The 26,578-nt window shown below is 41.8% G+C and overlaps 1 protein-coding gene across 1 annotated transcript in view; it reads left to right on the top strand.

Moving 5' to 3' along the window:
* The window catches only part of APBA1 (amyloid beta (A4) precursor protein-binding, family A, member 1), a 110,519-nt gene extending 84,729 nt beyond the window's left edge, over window positions 1-25,790 (top strand). The window contains exons 5-13 of the mRNA XM_015405881.1: window positions 742-887; window positions 6,054-6,086; window positions 7,468-7,554; window positions 11,808-11,993; window positions 13,203-13,382; window positions 14,039-14,251; window positions 22,654-22,773; window positions 24,180-24,320; window positions 25,429-25,790. Of these exons, the coding sequence (XP_015261367.1) occupies window positions 742-887; window positions 6,054-6,086; window positions 7,468-7,554; window positions 11,808-11,993; window positions 13,203-13,382; window positions 14,039-14,251; window positions 22,654-22,773; window positions 24,180-24,320; window positions 25,429-25,500 (1,178 nt within the window). The 3' untranslated portion in view covers window positions 25,501-25,790. The remainder of the gene's footprint in view (window positions 1-741; window positions 888-6,053; window positions 6,087-7,467; window positions 7,555-11,807; window positions 11,994-13,202; window positions 13,383-14,038; window positions 14,252-22,653; window positions 22,774-24,179; window positions 24,321-25,428) is intronic.
* The last annotated feature ends 788 nt before the right edge of the window (window positions 25,791-26,578 follow it).

Here is a 26,578-nt window from a genome sequence, read left to right as displayed (position 1 = left end):
GGCCCAAATTCATCCCTGATTCAGACCTTAGTATACAACTATAGATGCTTAAAAAGCAACATTTACAGTGATGTGTCAAAAGCTAAATTTAGCTAGAGTCTTTCTCATGGCTCCGCTGGGGTGGCTGTAAGAATAACCCCTCTACCTACAGATTACCTAAACTTAATCTCCATGAGCTGTAATTCTTTCCTTCCTTGTCCTCATTTTTACCAACCAGTTATGAGAAAAACCCGACTCTTGGAAGCAGGATATGTTGTGCAGAGTAAATTAATATATGGAAATTTATTTAATTTCTGTAGTTTCTTTGGTGCACAAAACTCTGATTGTACCACTTAGCATATCCTTGTTTTAGATGTCTGATGTTACATAACTTTGCTCAAAGAGTGATGGGCAGCAGTTCGGCAGGGCGGGGACATATATAAGTGCTTTGTGCCTTTCTGTGAAAAGGAAGAAGGGGAAAAATTGAGGTTATTTTGCTTCAGGGTGAACTTTGTTTAGCACAGAACAAGCAAATGTAAGAGTCAGGTTGGATTACCAAGTGCAGCCTTTGCTGTAGAGAGGCTGGTCCTTGCTTTGTCTGTTTTGATTGTGTCGAACCTTTTTGTGTCTCAGTGAACTGCAGACACACTTCAAAGCTGAATGTGCAGCCTTCGTGCACTGTCTTCAGGACTGGGGTATGTTCTGCCTCTTTCCTTTTAGGAGTATAATTTACCCAAATAATTCAGTGTTTCACTGTTCTAGTTCCTGGACCTTGTGATCCTGAAGACTTAATTGATGGAATCATATTTGCTGCCAATTACCTTGGCTCCACTCAGCTTCTTTCGGACAAAACTCCATCCAAGAATGTGCGAATGATGCAAGCTCAAGAAGCTGTTAGCCGAATCAAGGTGAGGGGGTCTATCTTAATGTCCATCTCTAGTGATTCTTCAGAGCCACAGCCATGAATGATGTGTGCTTCACTTCTCTGCTAAAAGATAATACTTCTTGTGACTGGGCTGAAAAGATTTACTAGATCATTTAACCTATATACTGTTTTCACATTTTGTGGGTCAGATTATACAACAGCAGTATTTGTTATGTATTTCTTGTAATATGTTGGAGTCTATGAGAGAATTCATATTTTTGTACTTCTAGACCCTAAAAAGATGGTCTGTTCTGTCATCTGTGCATGGAAATAAATGCTTTCAGCACTGTGTTCATACACCTCTGTGCACATGGGGCAGGCCACGAAGGGCAGGGAGGTTAGTGAGAGGGAGCAGGAAAGAGGTAGTAGAAATTCCAATCAGTCCCTTGACAGTTTTAACATTGAATAAACAACTATATCAGAATATATATCATACATAAGTGAATCAAATGGCTTATGTGACCAGTCACAGAAGATACACTGTGCTTAAGAGAGAAACTCTTACATACAAGCATTTCATTGTGGGTAATGGCAGTGTATTCTATGGAAGGAGACATACTGGTGGGTTGTTGCATTGGTTCCTTACTCCCTTCTTTTAAAAGTGACATGAGAGTCACAATGTTTTAAATTACATTTAACTTGTTTTATGGTCTATATCTGAATGCAGTGTGAGATTTTTAAAAAACCTTACAAATTATGGATGTGTATGTTTTGTTTCTTGGGAAATAGGTGTCCTATCAAGCTTGTGGAGCTTAGACTGCATCAAGTCTAGTAATTTATGCTGCCATCCACAAACCAGCTAGTATTGAACACAGTGATCTGTGATGGTGATGCCTGGTGTTGGGCCTGAGTCCTTGCACTGGTGAAAGAGGTCATACTGTTGTACTCTGTGTGGACCTGACAATGCTACTTGCCTTCACACACACAACCTTTGAGAGGGTGTTAGGCTGCTGATAGTTCACAGTAAGGCACTCTGAGGACCACTCTCTTACAGAGGTGTCTGGATAGCTCTTGCATGAGGAACGGCTTCGTCTCCAGGTGGCAGACTTGGATGCTTCCCATTAGCTATGGTAGGACAACTGCTGATTACACTACCACTATTTAAGCATCCTAAACGGAGTGTGCTGAGACTGGCTATTTTTTTATTGAAGTCAATTGAGGCTAGTTAATGTGAAAGAAATTAAGTCAGGAATTAGTATTCCAGTTTCAGCTTGTTTGTGGATGAGGTGGTTCTTTGCAGATTAATTTATAATCTCTGTATATTAGCAACTGCAAGCTCCAACCCAGTCCAAAGGGCCATGTGGAAAGCTTCACACAAAACAAACTACAAATTCAAGTAGATAATTGCTCCAGGTCCGGCCTCCCATCTCACATTCTCCCCTTCCAGGTACCTTTGCTGTCTCGTGATATGTCAGGGCATTGTGCATTTTCTTGCCTCCCTGCAGGCAGGGTGATGTGAAATTGTCATGTCTGGCTTTTCATCATAATTAGGAAGAGTGTGGAAACTGTGGTATAAGGAAATACTTTCCAGCCACAACTCTAAGTCATCTGAAATATATACTTTTGCCTGCACTCAACAAGGCCATGATTCTCCCACTTTTTTTCTTGTATTGTCAGTAATGTAAGCTTGGGAAAGAATTTCAGAAGCATGAAAATAAACTGTGTCCGGGGGGAAAGCCACTTATATAGTTTACAAGCCTTTATGTGCACCAGAACAAGCTCTTTAGATGTGACCGTGGAATGTATTTATACAGTAGAAAGCCCCTATGTAAGAGCAGCCAAGACTAGAACATTATGTTGGTATTGCTATCAAACAGTTATATTAGGGGGAAATGAATGACGAATGAATATTAAAACTGTGTAAACGGTGCTCCAATCAAGTAGGCTAAGGATCCTGGAAAAATACAGTCATACACTAGGCTATAATGTATGCAATTGTTGTTTTAACTAAGGCTTTCAAATGTCACTGCTTTGTCATTCACTTCAGAAATTACACATATATGTGCATGTGCACACATGATAATGGAGGTAATGAACTAACATACATATGAAATTTTAATCTTGAATCCTAAAGTTGAATTGACATTTTAGAAGATGCGGTTAGACAAATTAAATATTCCCTATTTTCACATGTACATCAAATGATGTGTTTGTACATATGTGGAATATGTGCATAAGGGCACCTTTCAAAACATGTATGTAAATTTAGATTGAGGAGTAAAGTATTCATATATGTTTTAGTTTTGACCTTCATTGTTGGAGTTTTTGGAATCTGTTATGGAATAGAATTGCAAATGCCTGTAGGATTTTTGCTATCTATCTTATATTCAGTGATACTTGGCTCTGTATAATTAGCAGGCACAGCATTAACCAACTGGACAGAACACTAACCAGTCCATAGGGAGATCCAACCAACACACACACACACACATTTAAAAAAAACTGGTTTGCTGAGATTGCTAAGTCTTCTTTGAAAAAGTAGCTTTTAGTGAATTTTGACTATATTACACCAATTGGCTTTTATTTATAAGGGAGATTAGGCACACTCAGTATCAGTGTGATCTGAAAATACTCAGCTTTGGCTGCAGTCCTTTATAGCAAAAATATGTCCTTTTTTACAGTACAATTTCAGTTTTTCTTTTTTAAAGCCAATTTATTAGTGCATTATTTGCTGTATCAAAAAGTTACAAAGAAAGGAATGAGGCAAACATTTAATCAACAGAAATTGCCTCAACTTGTTTTTCTTTTTGTCGCATTGTTTCCTCATGGTTCTGTTTGATAAATATCTTGCCAAACTATGAAGTTGGGTTCATATTTTCTTTGTGAAAATAAGGTGAAATTATGCAAATGTTCAGTGACTTTCTGATGAAATCTTGATTAGCTTCCTTCCCATTGTATTTGGTCTCTCTACAGCAGTTTCCCACTTGGCCAAAAGCCAGTGGGGGCTGCAGCACTGAATTGCCAGGTCAGAGATGACGTAAGCACTAATTTGATGTGCCAGTTGACAGCCTGGTTGTAAGAGGTTATTGTTGCTCAATCCTGAGGTTTCGAGACAAGTTGAGAGGGTTGCTTACATCCAAGAAAACTGATCCAAGGTTCTTATTCTCTTCAGGGCATCTCAGTGCCCACAAAGAGCATTCATATGGACTTGGCACTTTCATTGATATTAAGGAGACTGCTTTGAGCATATCAGAACTTCTGTGCAGAAAAGGGAGTTGAGCCTCTAGACTGGAGCAAGGGAGTGGGCAAATGGAGGAGAGGATGGTAAAAAACCGGAATGAGAACCACCAATAAGTTATCTTTTTTTGGAAATCCTTTGATCTGCACCTGCATCTTTGCATACTGTCTGTGGGAGCCCCATTCTCTTGCCCATTGAGTCTTCCTGGATCATTCTTCACCTTCGTGCTTGGAGACCACCTCCTACACATCCTTTTTCCAGGGAAGGGGAATAAAAGCATTACCATGAAACTGATGTCAAGTTCAGCATTAGCAGATACTGTATGACAGACAAGGAACTGAAAACATCAGTTCTGGCTAAAGTGATTCACCTCATTTGTCTTATGATTGGCATATGCCTCCTTATTTTAACCCTTTTCCTTTAAGATCTGGAAATATTTTTGACAGCAGTAAGGTATATATATAGTTAGAAATTGTCATAGTTAGTATTTTTATTTTATATGCCCTTTACAATTAAGAATAAGGCTATCTTGATATGTCACAGATAATTTAACCGAAAGGCTTCACAAATTTTCTCAGTGGTAGATTTTGTGCTCCAGCAATTTCCTCATTATAGTAAATAGTCCCCTGGATGACATTTTCAGTACTCTATTCTGGTTTTAACTAAAGCCTAGCACTGTATGTATCACTTCTGCTGATGGTCTCAAGTGGCTGAATACCAAACATGAGCACTGCAAGTTATGACTGCTCTTTCTCTGGGCTCAATAGCTGCTAGTTATTTATTGGATACTTATTGAATACTTGGCATAATGTACAGTGGACTTCTCCATGTGCACTAAAATCCCTCCCGTAGAGAGATCACCACAGAGCCAGCATGCTATAGTGGTTAGAATGTTGGACTAAGATCTGGGAGGCCCAGAGGTTCAAATCCCAACACTGCCAGGAAGCTCACTGGGTGGCTCTCTCTCTCTCTCAGCCTAACTTACTTCTCAGAGATAAAATGGAGGAGGAGTGAAGGATGTTGTCACCACTTTGGGTCCCCATTGAAGAGACAAACGGTATAAATAGCTGAAAATAAAATAAAATAAAGGAAGTAGTGAAGATTACACAGATTGCTGCCAACAGTTCCCACAACCATGGGGCCATGCTTCTTCTGTGTCAAATCCATGCAGATTAACACCAAGAAACTGAAGAGTCTGTGCAGTTTATATGCTGCACATTAGCCTAAATATACATTTGTGGTTACAGACTAGAATAGTCAAATGTCCAGTCTAGTAACTGGTCTGCCAATCGTGGTTTCCATGTGGAGGCTGCTTGGAACATCATTTGTGTGATGTCTGCTCCACGTGAGTACCATGTGTAGAGCGGCTCACCACATTGATGGCTCTCTGCACCCTCCCTCGCTTTCGCAAGATGTTCTACATGGCTGCCAGGATTATTTGACCGTTGGATAGAAACCGTTGGAAGAAGATCCATACCACATATCACCCAGCTAGAAGGTGTTTCATTCAAGTGTTTCATAAGCAAGTCTTTACTATTTTTACAGGGCTCACTTCAGAATTACCTGTCTAGGATTGGGTGTGTCAGTGTATTAGGGCTCGAATGCTTTTCTTGTTTCCGCTGATTTAATAAGGGATAATTTCTCTTGTCTTCAGTGTAGTGACAGCTGAATTAATCTTTTAGTAGAATCTCTGTTATACTGAAAATGTTTCCCTTGATCCATATCTCTCTCTCTCTCTCTCTCTCTCTCTCTCTCTCCCTCTCTCTCTCTCTCTCTCTCCCTCTCCCCCCCCTTACTCTGCTTACCTTATAAAAACTATTCTACTGTGTGACCTTTAAAATATAAAACAGAACTGAAGCTTCACTTAGGTGATAGTCACAGTCCTGATGTTCTAGATCCCTACTTGACTTGACGTCTCTGCGAGTTCCTTTCTAACCATTCTCCTATCTCTGTTTATTCCATGCTAAGCAGATGGCCCAGAAATTAGCCAAAAGCAGGAAGAAGGTGCAGTACAACCTCATCAGCTTGATGTTATGCCTGGGTTGTTGGTTTTTTTGTTGTTGTTCATTTATTTTTATTTTTTGCATTTCTCGCTTTTTACTTTTTCTTTCTAAACATTTTCTGTATCCAGCAAGTTTTTTTCTTTTGATTTGTTTGAGACATCATATAAATTGACACTTCTTAAGCAACCAACTGCCTGGTTTGCTCTTCTTTGTTGCTTATCATTAGCCATTTCATGTTAGAATGTCAGTAGGGTAATGAATGGATTTAAACAATAATAGACTGTTCCCAAAAGTATTTTCCAAATGCAGAGCTGATGGGTAAAGGTTCTAATTAAATTCTTGCTTTAAAAAAACGTATATTTTCTTGCTACTTGGTATTAAAAGGGTGTTTCACTTGATTTATGGATGTGTCAAATTGCTGGATGCAAAAAAGCTATGTACACAAAATTACATACTAAGATTACTAAAACACCTCAATTTTGGATTTTAATGGAGTTTTACATGGTTCTTAAAAATCTGACGGATTTTTAATGTACAAAATTATGTTTGTTCAGTCTGTGGAGTGGGTTAATACTGTAATATTTCTGTTGTCTGCCCAAAGAGTCCTTCATACCCAGAATTGTATTGTTAGTTCTTTATACTGTTCCTGTGGTAGAATTAGTTTTGACAGGCGTTTAAAGCCATTTTATGTGATCTTTGTGATTATCTCCTTTTGGAACCTTTCAGATAAGGTCTGCCTTCAAAGAAATAAATATAAGGACAGTCATTTGTATGAAAAACACAGAATAACATGCATTAGCAATGGGACCCAGTTATGTAAACATTCTTCACCCTAATATGAAAGGGGAATGAGCAGCAGACACATCTTTGGCCTCCCCTTCTGTCCCCAAGAGTAAGTTTACAATACAATCAGTTACTGCCCTAAGTCTAACTGTACCCAGGCACATCCTCAACCCACTAATCACTTCCCAGTCGATAAATTGTAGGCTCAAGAAGGTTCCCATTACGGATGAACTTAATATTGCGCTGGATGATTCAGTATTTTAGGACCACAGAGAAAGAGGAGAGAGCAGGCGAAAGTACTTTTATCTAGCTTCCCTTTCACACCAGAGAGATATATGTTTGTAGAATGAGTGCTGGTGGGTGAGACAATTAACAGTTGTGCACAGTATTGCGCTCTAATTTACATTTCATACCTCTATATACTTTCCATACCTTTGTGCTTACCTTTAGCTTCTGCAGTCTAATACTACATGTTTGCATTGCTCTGCTGGTGACTATATCTTGATGCTTATTTGATCTGTTATCTAACCCTCTCTGTTTTAAGGATTCTCCTCAAATGTTTTTTTTAAGTTGCTAATTAAGATTTACTTTAATTGCAGGCTCCTGAAGGTGAATCTCAACCCATGACAGAAGTTGACCTCTTCATTTCAACACAGAGAATAAAAGTGCTGAATGCAGATACACAGGTACAACGAACAGTGATCATTTCGCTGAAATCCAGCAATGTCGTTTCGCTGATACATCCCTCACCGGCTTATTTTCGTTTGTCACTGACATGACCCTGAAGGTCACACATTTTAGATCTTTGGTGAGAGGCTGGAGTTTGACAATAATCCGTTTCTTCCCAAACCTTTTTCAAAGGGAGACGAACTAATATTGGGTTTTTATTTTACTTATCTTATGGTTTCATGTAATTCCCACAATTTTGCAGCCACCCACTATTAGAAAGGCTAACAGCTGAACTGAGGTATTCTGGGGCTGCCTCGGAACAACTTAATGCCTGTGCCTATAGCAAGTCATATGTTCAATCTTGTTTTCTGCTGTTGATTAAGTCATTAATTAATAAAACAGCCTTATAGCACTCCTTCAAAATTTCCAAGGATGGCCCACCTCCATCAAGTGGGAGCATCCACAGAAAAAACAAGGGGTCCTTGTCAATGCCAGGCAGGTCACCTCAAATGAGGGAACAACCAGAAGTGAGCAAGCTGAAAACCAGAGCTTATAGAAGGGCATAACTCTGTTTAGGATTGCAGTTAGATTGTCGGAACATCTGTAGGAATAGGGAACCAGTTAGGATGGTTGCCTTACGATGGATAAGTTGGATTCCTGAAAGACATTGGGGTGTTTTTCGCAAATAGCACTACTGCTCTGGTTGAAGCCCTGGGTGGTCTCTGAAACAGAGAAATAATCCCGGTGGTTGACATGATTACTGCTCGGTGCCTTCTACCATCATGTAGAATCTGTTTGGCTCCTTGGTTTTTGAGGAGTTGGGACAATTAATGCAGTTTGCTGAAAATTCAGAATGAGTGCAAAGGTACCACACAGAAGTCATCAAACTGCGCTCTAGCCTCTGTTTATGACTACTGTGCGGCACTTTTATTACTCTGCTACTGTTATGTTTCTGTTCAAAGCTTCCAGCTCAGTTTTTCTTAGTGATAAAGGGATTACTTTATCTGAATCCTTCAGATGCTATTATGGATAACATAGAAGATTGCTGTGACTTATTTGCAAGGCATTTTTAGGATTAAAAAAACTCATATTCACTCTGACTTGGGCATTTCTGTTTTAGAAGATCTATTGTCAGTGTTACTATAGTACAGTGCAGTTGAAGTTGCTTGGAAATCTTTTAGCACTACAACTTGAGGCTTTTCAAAGGTTGCTTGGAAGGATGCAACCTGCCACCTCTGTGCTTAGCTTTCCTACCCTGGGTTATCACATCTTACTGGAAGGAGGTGCTCAGTTGAGGTCGAAGAATGTTGAATGTTTCTCTGAAAGAGCGTAAGGTCCCGGCCATCATAAAGAGGAAGTTATTAGGCCTCTGTTCAAGAAGCCATACCTGGACTCAGGTGATGTTAATAATGATAGATCAAAGGCAAATATTTTCAAGGGCAGGATGTTAGGGTGTGTGGAACTCTAGGATTTTTAAAATAAAACAAATTAGATTCATTTCAGTCTGGCTTCAGGTCCAGTTTTAGAACTGAAATTGCCTTGGTCACCCGATGGACAATCTTTGCTATGAGTAAGACAGGAGCAGTGCCTCCTGTTAATTCTATTGGCCCTCTCAGTGGCTGATGGTGTCCTTCTGGATTGGCTAGTATTTAAAGCACCTTGGTCCAGGGGTTCTGTTTCTGTCTGGTTGATCAGAAAGTGGTGGTTTGTGCTAGAGTTTGTGCAATAGGATCCCATAGAGTTCTTGCCCCATAGTGTTAAACATTTCTATGAAACTGCTAAGTGAGATCATCTGGATATTTGAAGTTAAAAAATGCTTGTTTTTTTCCTTGAAAAAAACCAGAAATATTAGAGGGAAATTAAATATGTGAAGTAGTTTCTTATCAAACTTCAACTTTTAATTTAGGCAGCATGTAAAATTATATTCTTTGGCATATTGATGGAATGTAAAGATATAAATGTTTTCATTTTCTGCAAGCAAAATAGTGAGCATACTCAGTACTTGGGAAAGAGAACTGCAAACTGTTGCAGTACTATGCTACCTTAGCACATTTCCCCCCATAATCTTTACATTTCCAGTTTGGAGAAAGCCAATAAACTGAAGCCCAGTCTAGATAAGAGAGACTGTGGGGTGTAGCAGTTAGACTGTCAGATTAGGATCTGGGATACCCAGGTTTGAGTCCCCACTCTGCCTCCATGAAAGCTCAATGGGCAATCTAGGGTTAGACCCACACTCTCAGCCTAAGCTGGTTCACAGAGTTGTTGTAAGGATAAAATGGAAAAATGATGTAAGGCTGCTTTTGGTCCCCATTGTGGAGAAAGGTGGGATATAAATGTAGTCAACAAATAAACCTGAGATTAACATGGCTAAGGCATATGGAGCCAACCTGTTCTAGATGGAGTTGCATCTTGAGGGTGGGAGGAGCTTTTAGATCCATGACAACAGATGAATTGTTCAGTTCTCATCTGTGGCATGTAACAAATTAAAATAGTTTTGGTTAGTTCCTTGAGGTCCAGGCCCTGGCTACAGTTATCCATGATCTGATCTCATCCAGGTTAGATTGTTGCAATGTACATTACATGGGGCTGTCTGAATACTGTTTGGAAACTTGAGTTGGTTTAAACTGCCAGTAGCCTGATTTTTTGTGTGGGACAGGTTACAGGAATCATCACCAGTTCTTAAAGAACTATACTGACTACTGATTTGTTTCTAGACACAATTGAAAGCTTTTAAAGTCCCAAACATCCTGGGCTACGGCATCTAAAGGATTGCTGGTCTTCATTACTAGTTTAATATCTTTTTCAGACGTTCTGCTCCCAGGTTCCTCTGCCTTCAGAGGTGAGAAGCATAATCCCTGCAGACAGGGCTGTTTCTGTTATGGCATCTCACCTTTAGAAATCCATCTGTGCAGCTTTAGGCACTCGACAAAGATGTTCTTAATAGTTGTTAATTTTTTCCTGCCCACTGCTGGACCTCCTGATGGCACCTGGTACTTTTGGCCACTGTGTGACAGAGTGTTGGACTAGATGGGCCATTGGCCTGATCCAACATTGGCTTCTCTTATGTTCTTATGTTTCTGACGGTGGCCCTGTTATAATTAATGATGCATTTATGTGTCAGTTTCATACAATTTAGGCCAAGGCTTTAAAAATTTTATACCCTTGTTTATGTCTCTCTGTTTATGTCTCTCTGTCCCTGCCCCCTTTGTACTTTTTTCCCAAAGAGTTTATTCCTTTGATTTTTGATCGTGTTCTCATGAGGCATTTTATATTGTTCACCATTATATTACTGTGCATCTTTCTTTTTCGTATTTTAACTACAGTAAGATGTCTTGGGAATTTTTAAACTGAGAAATACACAAATGTATTGGGTAAATAAATACTTGAAATGTTGGTTTGCAAAGGAAAAATAAAATGCTACACTTTCAAAATGAATTCTAATAAGATTTAAATAAGTTTGTTGTTTTATATATTGGAAAAGGCACTGTCAAACTTAACATCGTTAGAAGTGCACACAGGTTAACTTGACTATACTAGCAAGTTTGCCTTGGCCCCCAATAAAGCCAGCTGCTTAGCTTGTGCACTATGCAAAGAGGCGCAGAGATCCTGACCATGCTTGCTTCCATATGGAACTCTTGCTCTGTATCTTCCCCTCCTCCCAAACAGCAGTGGTTTTAAATTGGCCTTCTGAATGACATCATTTTGTGGTTGTCCACCTTCTGGATTTTCCCCTCCTTAGCTTCTGGTTTTCCTAAACCTGCTTTAGTATGAGCTTTCCCAAAGTTCATACTCAAACTATGTTTGGGGAAATTGCTGGGTTTGTGGAGATTGTTGGCGAGAAGATTTGGATTTCCCATACCTTCCTGTCCACACCCAGTGCCATTTCCAGAGATGGAATTAAGCTAGGTGGCCAGGGTCTAGACTAGTGAAGCAGATCTGGTGCCGTAGCTCTCTTACCCAACACATGCTTCACTGCCAAAAGCTGGCACGAAAGCATGAGAGAGAATCCCTGTGTCTTCCATTTGGCTTGTAGCAGTTGACTATGCAGGTCTATCTTAATAACAGATTATAGCCTACTGTTTTATAATTATCATGGTTTAGTCTAAATATTTGATCCAAAACACCAGGGACGGGTAGGAACATTTTGTTGCTTTCCTAGAAAGTGATAAAAATCATTTTTTTCATTCCTGGAGTCTGAATAGCTGAATATACTAAATGTCTGTGGTATGTTAGTGCTAAATAGTCTAAAACAATGGTTTGTCTTCCCTAGGAAACTATGATGGATCATCCTCTAAGGACTATTTCCTACATTGCAGATATTGGGAATATTGTTGTATTGATGGCCCGAAGGAGAATGCCAAGATCTAATTCCCAAGATAATGTGGAAGCATCTCACCCCTCCCAGGATGGGAAGAGGCAGTATAAAATGATGTGCCATGTTTTTGAATCTGAGGATGTAAGGAGAGTTTTTGTTATTGTTATCCCTTCATTTTTTAAAAAAAATAACAAAAACAGAAACATAATTTGGAATTTGTTAAATACTGGGTTCAAGACACATTACAGTGAACAGCTCTACTTTATTAAGTGGTTTCAGGAACACCACAAGACAAACTCCAGGGCTGCCACCCTGTTTAAATAGCATGCAAGCGCCACACCCAAACACACCCCACTCCCAACAATAGGCTATTTAAATAACACCACTTCTCCATTGGTCCCCTCCAGAATCCTGGCAAGCTATCGTTCCGGAGCAACAAGCTCAGCCAGTCTTGGATACTAACTCAGGGATGACCCATGTTCAGTACACAACAGAATTCTTGGACCAGTTCATCAAAACAGGGTTGTATACTCTCCAGTAAGACCACAAAGGACTTTTGATGTCATATTTCCCTATGCCTCAATTATTTGCTGGAGGAGGATACCCACAGGAGACTATGGCTGAGGACTTAACAGTGGCTGAGCATCTGAGGCCATTGTTAGCTTCCTAAGCCTGAGGCTTCTACTTCTGTGGGTTTGATCCCTTCTGGGCAGCAACAATCCAGTTGTATTATATAAAAAGCTAAACAGATCTACTACAGCCAGCATATAGGTTCTGTGGTCATACTTCCATCTGCAGGTGGAGGCCAGTTTGAAAGCTCTCCCAGCTTTCACTTGATGTTATGAGCGGATTTGTTATATCCAGGGGTCATTTCATAGAAAAAGAGGTGCAGGAGTTCATTAGCATAACTCATTTGCATAACTTATTTGCATATGCCACACCCCCTGACATCACCGGAAGTGTGTCAGAAGGCAACACCCACCACTCAGGCTCCACTGGACTGTTTTGGATTGCTAGCTATTGGGGGGGGGGGACGTGCAGATCTGTCTTCGCAGAGGAGGGAGAGCTTGTACCTGAATAAAACTTGGTCTTAAAGGTGCCACTGGACTGTTTTGGACTGGGGGGCCGGGGGGGGGGCTCTGCAGCTTACCTGGCTGCTTCTTTCTCTGACTGAGGGCTGCTGGGAGCAGGGGGTGGGGCTTGTTGCATGTTCCCGCCCCCTGGGCTCTTTACTGCCGGAGCTCCACTCCTGTGCGCTCCTGCAGGAAATGACCCCTGGTTATATTTTATTTTATTGTGGTTTATTTTCTTTTCTTTTATTTTCTCTCCTCCTTTTGGCACCTACCACAGGCCCAGCTAATTGCACAGTCCATAGGCCAGGCATTTAGTGTGGCCTACCAGGAATTTCTAAGAGCAAACGGAATAAATCCAGAAGACCTAAGCCAGAAGGAATACAGTGACCTGCTCAACACCCAAGACATGTACAATGATGACCTGATCCACTTCTCTAAGTCTGAGAACTGCAAGGATGTACGTTTTCATTTTAGTCATGATATTGTTAGGCTAATAGTCCCCCCAGAGCAAGCTAATAACAACCATTACACAGCTATTAAGACTTCCTTGTAAATTACTTTCAGCCATACAGGATGGAACCGTGTCTACCCTTAAGGGATATTGACAGCTATTCTTTTTGCATTTTTCTCCCTTAAAAATAAAATAAAGTAACAACCAGCACAAAATTTATCAGCACTTGGACTGATTGTCATATGCTGTGTGCTCTCCTAAGAAACAGCTTTAAAATATTTGGCATGCTGTACATCAAGTTTAGTGTGACTGAAAAATAAGCAGTTAATGTAGTTGACAATTTCATTTTTGTGGACATAACAAAGAAGGCTTGTTTCAAAAACTCCGTATGTTCAAAGCTTTATAGATAAAATGCTTAATCTGCGTGAAGTAGAAGCTCATAAAAATCTAATTTGGAGATATTTCAGTTCATAGTAGTAATCCTGGTGGCTTCTATTGCTTTATCTTGCTCCACTGTTCCACACACAATAAGTTCATATATTCTCCTTTTTGAAATAAATCTTCATCCTGTGGGGGGGGGAGGCAATTTTGCATGTTCTTTGCATTTCAGAAAGGAAAATGGCCGTTATTGGTTGTTTGCAATATTTATTCTTCTGATTTAGGTTTTCATTGAGAAACAAAAGGGAGAAATTCTGGGTGTAGTCATTGTAGAGTCCGGATGGGGATCCATCTTGCCTACAGTTATTATTGCCAACATGATGCATGGAGGACCAGCTGAGAAGTCTGGAAAACTAAACATAGGGGACCAGATCATGTCAATCAACGGGACTAGCTTGGTTGGCCTACCACTCTCTACATGCCAGAGTATCATAAAGGTACAGAAACTGCATTCAATATAAAACAGATTCCTGACTCCTGTCTATCAACAAGGCTGTCTGCTGTGCAGCAGACAGAAAGGTGAATGATACTTGAGTACAGAAGCAGGGTAAGCGGTCTTCTGCCATGCACAGTGCTTTGTGTCTACATCACCCCTACCAATGCCCTGCTGTGGTTTAAAGTTAGTACACAGGGATGGTTTATAGTCCTTGTTCATGGTGCTCTGGATTATAAACCAGTGCCTCTGTGGCCATTTCATGTTCCTGGTCCTCATGTTTCCACCACTTTTTCTTTCTAAATCCATAGTTTTGAAGCAGATTTGCAATACCAGTATTTCACTGATGTCACCCTTTCTTCGGTTCTCTGTCTCTCCCTCCCTCCATGGATAGATACAGTTTAGTCTTGAGAATTTTCCACTGACTTCCCTCCATTTTTACTTCTTCCTGATAATCAGTGCTACTATCTTGTTGCTATAGAGACATTGCTGCATCCGGTATGATTTCCGGATCTGGTTGTTGTCATGGGTACTGCTGGGCATTAACAGAAAAGGACCCGGAGATCGACAGCAAAATATGCAGTTATTTGAAGCTTTGAGTGTTTACTTCTGAGCTTAATATGGAAGTACAAAAATCAAGTTGGCAAACAAGAAGCTGTATTATGTTGTTCAAGTAGATACTGTGATGGTTAAGAAGAAGTGCATTTTTATTGTGATGTGAGAATAGACAGTGGTATTATTGTTACTATATGAAATTCTATACATCAACTTCATTATGGCCACTCAGAAATAGATAATATTTTTCTCTGTTAATGTCCAGTTATGAAAGCATAGGGTGCGATCTTAATGTTATACAAGATGTTGCTTCCTGTGTATACCAATTCTGCAGTACAACCTTAGGATGCATTATGGCATTCTAGAGTATGAGCAGTTGGTCCAAAGGGGTGTGTGTGGAAAAGAAGAAGTTGGATTTATACCCTGCCCTTCACTCAGAGTCTCAATCTCCTTCCCTTCCTCTCCCCACAACAGACACCCTGTGAGGTAGGTGGGGCTGAGAGGGCCCTAAGAGAACTGCTCTTGAGAGAACAGCTCTGAGAGAACTGTGACTGACCAAATAACTCAGATAGCAATGGAAGCCACCGGGATTATTACTATGAACTGGTATGCTATCTGAGTTATTTAAAGACCAGCTATAATCTCACCTTTAAAAGCACATAGCTTCTAGGGCACAAACAGAGCCAAAAAAAATACCCCCCAAATTCCTTATCTATATTTTTCAGATATATTTTAAGCCGGATATTGATTGGGCTGAATTCCGGCTGTTTGAAATGGCCAAGCTCGAAAAACCCTGAAAATATCCAGGATTTTTTGGGACCACCAGATAGTCAAAATTAAAGGACATTTAAAGGGATTGCAGTTCCTTTAAATGCCTTTCGGGTGAACTCGGCAGTTGGAGAAGGTGTTTAAAGGGACAGTGAGCTCTTTAAATGCCTTCGGTGTTCACTCACGGGCCATACAGCTTGCAGAAGGCATTTAAAGGGACTGCAATCTCTTTAAATGTCTTTTTTCCTTTTCCATTGAAAGCAATGGAGGATGGGGGCACCTTCTTTGGGGGCCCATGGAATTGGACCCCCGGTCCAATCTTTTTGAAACTGAGGTTCTGTTTTGTTTTTGTAGGAGAGGCACTAGCAGCTATGCTGCAAACCTCAAAAAACGGGGTCTCCTCAGATACCCTGGATCTATTTTTCATTATACCCTACTAGGAATAAGGCCCATTGTGGAAGTAAATACAATGAGCTCTTGAAAGAGGCTCTGGGAGAGTGCCTAGGCCTTGGGCACTCAGCGTCAATGTGCTGTGGTGATCTCAGCAGGGTATAATGACACAGAATCCACCATTTTCTCCAGAGGAACTGATCTCTGCTACCTGAAGAACAGTTGTAATTTTCAGTGATCTCCAGCCCTCACCTGGAGATTGGCAACAATTGTTACCCGGGAAGAAATGGCTGATTTGGGGGTGGTGTCTATGGCATTGTACTTGTCTGAGGTCCCACCCCTCCTCAAACTTCACCCTCTCCAGGCTCCACCCCTCAAATCTCCATGAATTTCCCAACCTGGAGTTGGCAACCCTATCTCCTTCCCAGCCAAGCACCAACCTGTCATTATCTGCCCCTCTGATTTCAGCTTTGCATCTCCACCCCCCTCCCTCCTGGAGATCAGTTGTAATTCTGAGTGATTTCCACCCCTCTCCTGAGATTGGCAACAGTGGTTCCCCAGAAGGGAATGGCTGGTTGGGAGGGTGGCGTCTATGGCATTGTACCTGTCTGAGGTCCTACCCTCCTCAAACCTCACCCTCTCCAGGTTCCATCCCTCAAATCTCTCAGAATTTCCCACCTGGAGTTGGCAACCCTGTCTCCTTCCCAGCCAATCATCAACCTACCTTTATTTTCCCCTCTCTCTTCAGCTTTCCATTTCCCCCACACATACACCTGCAGCCTCTTCCATGCTCTGAAACCCTGACTGCCACAGAGTCGAACATTTTCTCCAGGGGAACTGATCTCTGCCATCTGGAGAGTAGTTGTAATTCTGAGTGATCTCCAGCCCTCACCTGGAGATTGTGAACAACAGTTTCCCAGGAGGAAAAGTAGTCTTTCTCTGCAATGGGGACCAAAGCAGCTTACAGCATTCTCCTCTCCCCCTCTTGACTTGCACAACAACCCTGTGAGGTAGGTTAGGCTGAAAGTCTGTGACTTGTCCAAAATCACCCACTCAGCTTCTACAGCAAGAACCTGGATCTAGCAGACCCTGCTGTGAAGCACTGACTGCTACGTCTAGGGTAGCCAACCTCCAGGTGGAGCCTGAAGATCACCAGGTATCACAACTGAACTCCAGACAACAGATTTCTCCCCCCCAGAGAGTAGTAACCCATCCAGCCAAATTGATTATAAATTGCTTACTGGGTATGTTGATTGCTTATGATGGTGTATTAGATATGTCTAGGAAAATTAGGAAATTAAAAAAAAAAGAATTACTTTCTCTGACCCTTATGTAACTTACTGGTCAGATGACTCAGGGGTTTAGAGATTAGTGGCAATTGTTAGGAACTGGGGTTATTGGGTGGATGGGCTGAGTTAAGGGAAGTGTCAGCAGCACTGAGTATTGTTAGGATAGATTAGATCTCAGGACCAACTGCACTGGAGAACTGCTTAATCAGTATAATTTTATATATTCAGCCGGGAATCAGCCTCTAATAGTCTGAGGCTAGTTAGCGAAGACCATTTATGGCCAAGGGATACCAGTGCTCCTGGGGAGGGGAAAGTATTGCAGTGGGACCAGGCAAAAATGGAAGGGAAGGGAACGGAGACGTAGAAGAGCTCGGTCCCCTTCCAGCCTGCGTCCCATCCCAAAGTTAGTGGGGCTAGGATTACTGACCCCTCTCCGACATTGGTTTTGTGCAATCCCAGGTCCATAAATATTAGACCATGGTCCTTCATGACTTTCTGTCAGAACAGGACTTGGACCTGGCGTGCGTGAGCGAAACCTGGGTGCGAGATGGGGAGACAGTAGGTCTCTCCCAGTTAGCTCCTCCTGGGTTCTCGGTCCTTCACCAATTCCAGACTAAGGGGGCGGTGGCAGTGGCTTTATTCATCTGGGAGGATTACACCTTTAGAGTGTTCCTGCCGCCAAAGCTCACAGGCATAGAGTGAGAAAATAACTGCTTTGGAGAATTAATCTGCTTTCGAGGGTGGGCTGTATGGCATTCTGTTCAGCTGAGGCCTCTGTTCTCCCCAAACCCTGGCTTCCATAGACTCTACCAGAAAATCTCCAGAAATCTCCCTACCTGGAGCTGGCAACCCAACTCAGGACTGGCCCTAATGAGTTCCTCACAAAGGCCTGCAAAGGGTTTCCTTCCTTTGTCTGAACCAAGCTTGGTTGCCTACCATGGTGAAACGGGCTCCAGTTTACAACTCAGCTGTTTGTCTCCCACCCTTGTCCCGAGGGTGTATCTCATTGGGGCCAGTCCTGAGTCGGGTTGCCAGGTTCCCTGGGCTGCCCCCTCCCTTTGGTATTGTGCAGAGCAGGGGAGACTATGTGGTCAGAGCACAACACAGATTATTAGCCCAAATTAAAGAATTTATGTAACTATTTACACAGTTATGGAACACACACACTGTAGGAGTAAGCACATACCAACAGGACATAAATCAACAGAGGTTAAACGAGTCCAGCCAACTGTGGAGTGGCTGAATTTCTGCTGCTCCCATGGACAAAGATTGCCTTGGGACAGTCCCTGTTTTCCCACACTTTTTGGCCTTGGGACAGCTTGGAACTGTAGGCCAGCAGATGAGGAAGCCCCATTCAACCCAGTGAGTGATACCCCTGCAAGCCCCTCTCTGGAACTACAGCTCAATTAAACCTTATGGGGGAACATTTTAAACAAAGAACCACAGCCATCTTACAAACACAGGTAACTGCCATTTCGTGACACCTACCAACAGCCACTGAGGGGAAAGTTAGTCCCACACAGAAGGCAAGCAGGAAAAGGGTCTTTGTCAAGAGAGAAAGCTGTTTCCCAGTAATTCTGACAGGGTACAGCGGCTGAAGGGGGAGTGGGTGGGGAAGAGGAGCAGACCCAGCACCTGGGCAATGGCACGCGAGTACTCTTGAGCGGCGGCTGATGGGCCAATGGCTGAGGGAGGGCATGGAATGTTGCCACTTTAAAAACAGAATTATGTATAATATAAGAAGAGATGGGGACCATTGACTATAATGTTTCCCACAGTGTATAATGGAGCCAAAATAACTTGGTATTCTTGAATATTTACCAAATCCAAATACCGGGATTTTTTGCACACCCCTAATAGCTTCTAAAAATAAGATAGTTGACTTTTTATAGAGAGAAATGATTCATGCTAGTAATGGAGTGCATGATACGAAGGGAAAAGTATGGACACATAGGTCTTTTCAGATTTTGTAGAATAAATGCATGTATATGTAGCACCTTCATTTTTCTGATTGGGAAGGCTAACAGACAGCCATATGGTGCACAGATGATGTTTGAGTCTGGATCGGGTGATACATTTTGGGCTATAAATAAAGCCCAGCCGCCCCAAAGTGGAAGCTATGAAACAGAATGGAAATGTCTTAGGGCCTTGTGTTTTTCTGCACACCAGATGGCTGCTGAATGGCCTTTTCTCATCTCAGGCTTGTATTTTTATTTACTGTGTGTGCTTCCCAGATCCACATGCAGGCATCGTGGCAGCCAGCTTCCTTGCTTGATTAACAAGCAAGCTGAGCACAGTAGGTAGATACACTCAGAGGGAGGAGTGAGAGAACAATTTGCTGTTTGGTGCTCTCTGGGGCTCGCTTCACATATAATCCTTGTGAATATTTATTAGGTAGGTAAAAACTCTGGTAGGGAAAATCATCCATAAAGGGAAAGGTTAGGTGTATGAATGGATCCATGATGCAAATAGTCACTTCAGGAAACATTTTTTTTCCTGCCTTTGCAAGAGGCCATTTTAAAAAACACTTGTTATGTACACATTTTAGTAAAGAAAAGGTATATGTGGTTACATCAGATTAAAAAGGAATGTGGGGTCAGTGGCATTAAAAATCTAATAAATTATAAAAATGGGATTTATCCTCATTTTCAGTATAAGATGCTGATGATCAGAGTCTGTATTAGCATCAAGCTTCCTTGGTTCCCAGTGCTTGTTACTCCTCATTTTTCTCATGTCAAGTTTGTAAATTTCCTAAAGAAGCAAATAGCAACTCCCCAGGGCCATTTCAAGCTATGGGAAAAGGGAACATCAAAGCCCCTTCCCTGTGCACCCTATGGTCATATGAATTGGCCTATCCATCTCCTGCCCAATTCCCAATTCTGTATTGATTAATCCTGATTAAAAGTTGGGGACTTGCATATGAACTCTCAGATAGTGTGTTGCACTTTCAGGTTTACTACTCCAGTACTTCACTGCAAACTCAAAGGTTTAGGTTAGCTTGTTATTGTTTATTTACAAAATTTGTACCTCACCCTTCTAACTTCATCAGGGCCACCAAGATGGCTAACACATTAAAAAACATCATAGAATAAACTGCCAAAATGGCTGTCTCTCTTGACAAAGACGCTTTTCCTGCTTGACTCTTGTGGGGCTCAGTTTACCCCCAGTGGCTGTTGCTAGCCAGTTTGGTGTAATGGTTAAGTGTGCGGATTGTAATCTGGGAGAATCGAGTTTGATTCCCCACTCCTCCACTTGCAGCTGCTGGATGACCTTGGGCAAGCCATAGTTCTGTGAAAGCTGTTCTCTCAAGGCAAGAGCTCTCTCAGCCCCATCTACTTCACAGGGTGCCTGTTGTGGGGAGGGGAAGGGAAGGGAGTTTGTAAGATGCTCTGAAACTCTGAGTGAAGGGTGGGGTATAGATCCAATCTCCTCCTCCTCCTCCTCTTAGTTCTGTCAATAAAAAGGCAAAGGCAGGAGGCCCATTCCAGGTCTACTTTGGCCTTAGTGGGGAACTCAATGGGGCCAGTCCTGATGAGGGTTGCCAGCTCCAGGTTGGGAAATTCCTGGATATTTTGTGGTGGAGTCTACAGAAGCCAGAGTTTGGGGAGGGGAGGCCTCAGCTAAATAGAATGTCATAGAGTCCACCTTTCAAAGCAGTTATTTTCTCTGGGGGAACCATTGCTGCCAATCTCCAGGTGAGGCCTGGAGATCACTCAGAATTACAACTGCTCTTCAGATGGCAGAGATCAGTTCCCCTGGAGAAAATTGTGAACTCTTTGTCATTATACCCTGCTGAGGTCACCACAGCAAATTGACGCTGAGTGCCCAAGGCCAGGGCACCCGCCCAGAGCCTCTTTCTAGAGCTCATTGTATTTATTTCCACAATGGGCCTTATTCCTAGTACATAATAAAATCACATCTTAAAAACCATTATAACAAAAATATCAACACATGTGTCATTAAAATAAAACCAAAGCTAAAATACACAAATAAAAGCATAAATACAACAGTTAAAACATTGGGCATGAAGGAGGGATCACTGAGGGAACACCAAAAAAACAAAGTTTCCACCTGCTGGCGGAAGATGGAAACAGAACAAAACAGACAAGTCTCCCTAGGGAGAAAATTCTAGAGTTTTGGTGTCATGATTAAGAAGGCCTTCTCCCAGTTGCCACTTGCCTAATCTCAGAAGGTAGGGGCACCTGAACCAGGGCCTTGGAAGATGACTGTAGTGGTCAGGTTGGTTCATAAGGGAGTAGACGATCCTTCAGGTATGTAGGTACCAAACCATATAGAACTTTGAAGGTCAAGACCAGCACCTTGAATTGTGTCTGAAAACAGATTAGGAACCAATGAAGACGGTTATTACTGGAGTAATATGGTCCCTACAACCCACTCCAGTCAACATCCTGGGTGCAGTGTTCTATACCAGTTGAAGCTTTTGAACATTTTCAAGGGCAGCCCACAGAGTACTTGCAGCAGACTAATCTAGATGTAACTAGGACATAGACCACAGTGGCCAAATTCTTTCTTCCCAGTAGGGTTGCCAGATACTTACCTCTTGCCAGGGGGGGGGGAGGGAACCTTCCAGGAGGGGGCGGGGCTCCACCCCAAACAGCGATATCGCTGTGCGACATCACCAACACGATGATATCACATGGAAGTGACGCCATCACATCGGGGACATCACTGGGGACACTCTGCTTTGAGGGCAAAACTGTGGTAAAATTGCGCTCAAATCAGAGTGTCCCCCACATGATGTCATTGTGTCAGCGATGTCATGTGGGGGACGTCGCTGTTTGAGGGTGGGGTTCACCTGTTGGCCAGTGGCTGGGAGAAGCCCCCAAACGTGGAGGATTCCTCACTTGGACCTGGGGGCTTGCAACCCTGCTTCCCAAGAAAGGCAGCATCTGACTAACCAGTCAGAGATAGTAAAAGGGACTCCTAGCCACAGCTGCTACTGCTTATCCATCAGTAGGCCTGGATTCTAGAGTATCCACAAACTGTGGGCCTATTCATTGAAAGGGAGTGAAACTCCATCAAGAATGGGTTACACCTTCAGGTCTGCTAACCATTAACACTGTTATGCTTCCCAAATGGTGTAAGAGCCATTCTTCTACAGCTGGCTTTCTTAGCACTCTGCTATCTTGTTTGGGGGGACTATGTGGGTCAGGTGACTGTTGTGGTTTCTTGTCATAGGATTAATTTTCACATTTGTAGTTCTGTAACATTGCTATATAGTGTTACACTGCATGCTATTTTTAATTTTAATTTCCAGTAGTAAGGTCTGAACAAATTAAGCAGGACACCACCAGTCCTGGCAAATGCACATCAAGTCAATGTGGAATTTACATCCGTGTTAATGTCCTGCCACAGTTTTGATCTCTACTGTATTCTTTTTAAGGGTTTGAAAAACCAGGCCAGGGTTAAGCTGAATATAGTGAGATGTCCTCCAGTAACTACTGTGCTCATCCGAAGACCAGACCTCAGATATCAGCTAGGCTTCAGTGTACAGAATGGCATTGTAAGTAGCATTCTTAACCAGTTACTTTGGCGCTCCAACTTTCACAGACCCTTTTTTTGTTTTTGTTTTTTAGAAAGGGAGGGGAAATGGGAAATTAATTAAATTCAAAAGCACTTAGGGCACATGTTTTTATGTACCTATTAAATCAAGATATGACATTTTGGAATCAGTGGACAAATATGGAAAGTCATCTCACTGTGGGGCAGTGTAATCCAGTGTGATTGGCCATACTACATAAAGGGTAGCAGAAAGGGTCCTTTCCGGTGCTTAATTTGTGAAATCAGAAGTCCTAGGGCTCAAAGGTGAGTAGAAGCTAGGTCCCTTAGTCTTATGAGTGTGGAACAGGGCTAAGGTTATTCAGCAGAGTAGAAATGCATTGTAAAGATGCCAAGATAATGCTAAAACACCTAGTAATCTGATCAATATGAACCATGATGCCCCAAGGCAGAAGTGCTGATCATAATGTGGAATTGACACATGGATCCTGAACAAAGACAAAATCTGCAGGTATATATCTAAATATATTAGATGAATTCTTGTGTTTTGACATGCCCAGTGGTATCTTAACAATTTGGTTTTGTGTAACACACTTCCTTAAGAATCCAGTGCCTCCAGCTCATGGTATGCATAGTCAAATCTTAATGTTTTCACACTTTTGAAATTACTGCCATCTACTCCTGTTCTAACATGGAAGAGGTTAGTTCATTTTACCACATGCCAATAGGTATTCAGTTTGCATAGCCATGTTTCTAGGAAATATCATTTGAATTCTTTAAAAAATGGTTGGTTGTTTAGAAAATAAGTAGGATTTGTTTTCCATGATTGAGTGTTGATTTACACATTCATATACACCATGCAGTGATTTCACTGTGTGCCCTGAATCATACATTCATCTGGGCTGGTGCACAGTTTGCATAAGGGAGGAGTAATACATGGAGAGATGCCCTGGCCTATATGTGGATGATGCAGTATGAGCTGCACGGAGTACTTGCTCACATGGTCTCTGTCCCTCAAAGTGGATTTGTCTGTTGAAATAGTACAAATAGGGCCTCTGGCAGTATCAGCCACCACTGTGGAATACCTGGTTTGTAAATTGTATGGTAGATGGGATGGGAGCACACCACTTCTGCACCTAGAGAATTGTGCCTGTCCTGGTAAATGTATGAACCAGGTAAGTTGCCTCCATTTGAAATATTGCATGATACAACAGTACCTTCTATGATACTGGATTGCTGATGGTTATTTCCCACATACACATGATCCTGTCATATTTTATCATCACTGCAGGAATTGGGCGATTAACATATTTAATATATAAATAAATAAATAAGCTTGAGTGAACTTGTGGTTTGGTCTCTCTGCCATTGCAACTTCATTTGTCATCATCTGATGTTCTGCTGTTCCAGATCTGTAGCCTTATGCGAGGAGGGATTGCAGAGCGAGGAGGTGTACGGGTGGGCCACCGGATTATTGAAATAAACGGGCAAAGTGTTGTAGCGACCCCTCACGAGAAGATTGTTCACATCCTCTCAAATGCTGTTGGTGAGGTAGGAGCTAGCAACTCATTTTGCTTATGTTGGCTTTGTTGCATTGTTTCCACCAACCAAATGAAAAGGCTGATGAAGTGTGACTTTATAGCTTTTGGTGAGATTAGCAGCTTGGTGCTGAGCGCTCATGGCTCCAGCTGTGGAAACATTGATCACATTTGTGTCCTGCCTATCCTCCAAAGAGCTTAGGACATAGTACAGTGGTCATCATCATATTTTAACCTCACATCCAGTTTGTCAGGTAATTCAGGGCTGATGAATGAAGTGCCAGAGTGGACCTCACCACTACTAGGCCACAAATGGAGGATCACATTTCAGAGTGTTTGCCATTGTTTAAAAACTTCTTGCAAGTAGAAAACTCTCACAGCAAAAAGAGAGAGAGAGTCATCCAGAGAGAGAGTTGTTGGATGTGTTGTTTGACAGGGATTTGAGCCTCATCTCCCTTATCCATGGCTAATATTCTATTAATTGCATCAGTGGCCTTCAGCTGGTGTATCATGAGATACAGTGACGTCACAGACCAGTCTGTGGTATTGCTCTTTGTTCTGTTTAAGGTTCTTTAAAAGAAGAAGAAAGACATATAAGTGAAGGAGCAAAAGGAACATATATTGTGGAATAAAAATTGGGTCTTGTGGCCTGAAGTGATTGAAGGCTTACACCAGTGTTCCCTCTAAGCTGAGTTAGTGTGAGCTAGCTCACAGTTTTTTAGCCTCCAGCTCACACATTTTTGCCTTCGCTCAGGAAGGATGGCTCCAGAGCACACTAATTTATGCAGTAGCCAAATTGTTGCCTCACAACTTTAATGCCAGTAGCTCACAAAGTAGAATTTTTGCTCACAAGATTCCACAGCTTAGAGGGAACATTGGCTTACACCACCACACGGTCCCTTACTGAGTATCAATGTCTATATGGAGTCACTCCCACTGAGCTGTGGAGCTTGTTCCCCAGGAAGTGTGGTTAGGATTGCAATCTTTTTAGCTGTAGGACATAACCGCTGCTTCCTGAATATTCTCTTATCCCCAAAACGCAAAATGTAGAACTCCTTTTAAAAATATTTTAGGAAATGTATTTGGGGCACACGGACTCAATTGTCCTTTTGTTTTTCCAGATCCATATGAAAACTATGCCAGCTGCCATGTACAGACTCTTGACGGCACAGGAACAACCAGTTTACATCTAAAGCTCATCTTCCCAGTATGCATGGAGGACCTTTCTCCTAATTAGTGGTTGTGTTTTCTTGTGCTGCATTTTGGTGTCTGCAGCAACATTCTCTCTCTCTCCCCCCCCCCTCCTGTACCTTTTAACATTTTGCTGTGTACAAAACATTTTTGGTTGCGCCTTTTTACTACTAGAGTTTTATGTAATTCTTCACAGCAGAGAAAAACAACCAGGATTCTCTTTCTCCCTCACACACGCACACCTGCAGTTGTTCGGGCTATATTATCATTTTGTGCTTTTGTGGCTGTTAAGACAGACAACACAAGTACATCAAATGGAAGCTCTATTTACCAAATAGGTCAGACTATATGGTACAATTCTCTCTCGGTTTTGTAAATTCTGAAATGATGCTGTGCTGCATATGTAAGGGGAAAGCGCCTATTTATGATATTTGGTCAAAGGAAAAAATTGAGTTGTGTTTAAGGAAGGAAAGATGGGCAACACCCCAATTTTTCATCTGAGAATTGCTTCAATAATGTACTTGTTGGGCACTTGTGTATTAGGTAAGTTTTGCCTCAAGGGTTGTGTTTATTCTCTGCTGAAAATCCTTTGGGACTAAATTTTGCATTGTTGGTGGGAGATCTTGCTACATGAAATGTAAGCTTTTCTCCCCCTGTTCTTTGGAGTACTTTATTTTTAGGTGCAGTATGGTTTTTGCAGACGGCTTTTCTAATCCCTGCTTTCTTCCTAAAGCTGAGTGATGCAACCCTAAATACCTAAGTTAGGGGGGCAGTGGTAAGACTCCCGTGGACCTTAATTTCCTAAATTTCTTCATTTTGTGAATGTGTAGCTGTATGTGTGTGGATGTGGGCTGATTGGTTGTCACATTTTTAAACTGTACGCTTGATATTTATGATCTTTTCTCAAGTCCATACAGTTCTAAATTGTTGTTATTCTGAGCCAGTATACTTTTAACATATCTCTGGTCCAAAAGTTTGTATTTAATATTTTAAAGACAAGTTCTCTTTAATTTTGGACCATAGCATCATTGGAATAGTTGAAGGGTATACATTTAATTTATTTTGTAATATATACATATA

The sequence above is a fragment of the Gekko japonicus genome, unplaced genomic scaffold (assembly GCF_001447785.1).
Source record: "Gekko japonicus isolate JY-2015 unplaced genomic scaffold, Gekko_japonicus_V1.1 scaffold1507, whole genome shotgun sequence".
NCBI classification, from domain to species: domain Eukaryota; kingdom Metazoa; phylum Chordata; class Lepidosauria; order Squamata; family Gekkonidae; genus Gekko; species Gekko japonicus.
Note: the sequence above shows the minus strand (reverse complement) of the source record. Positions and strands in the feature narration are given on the sequence as shown.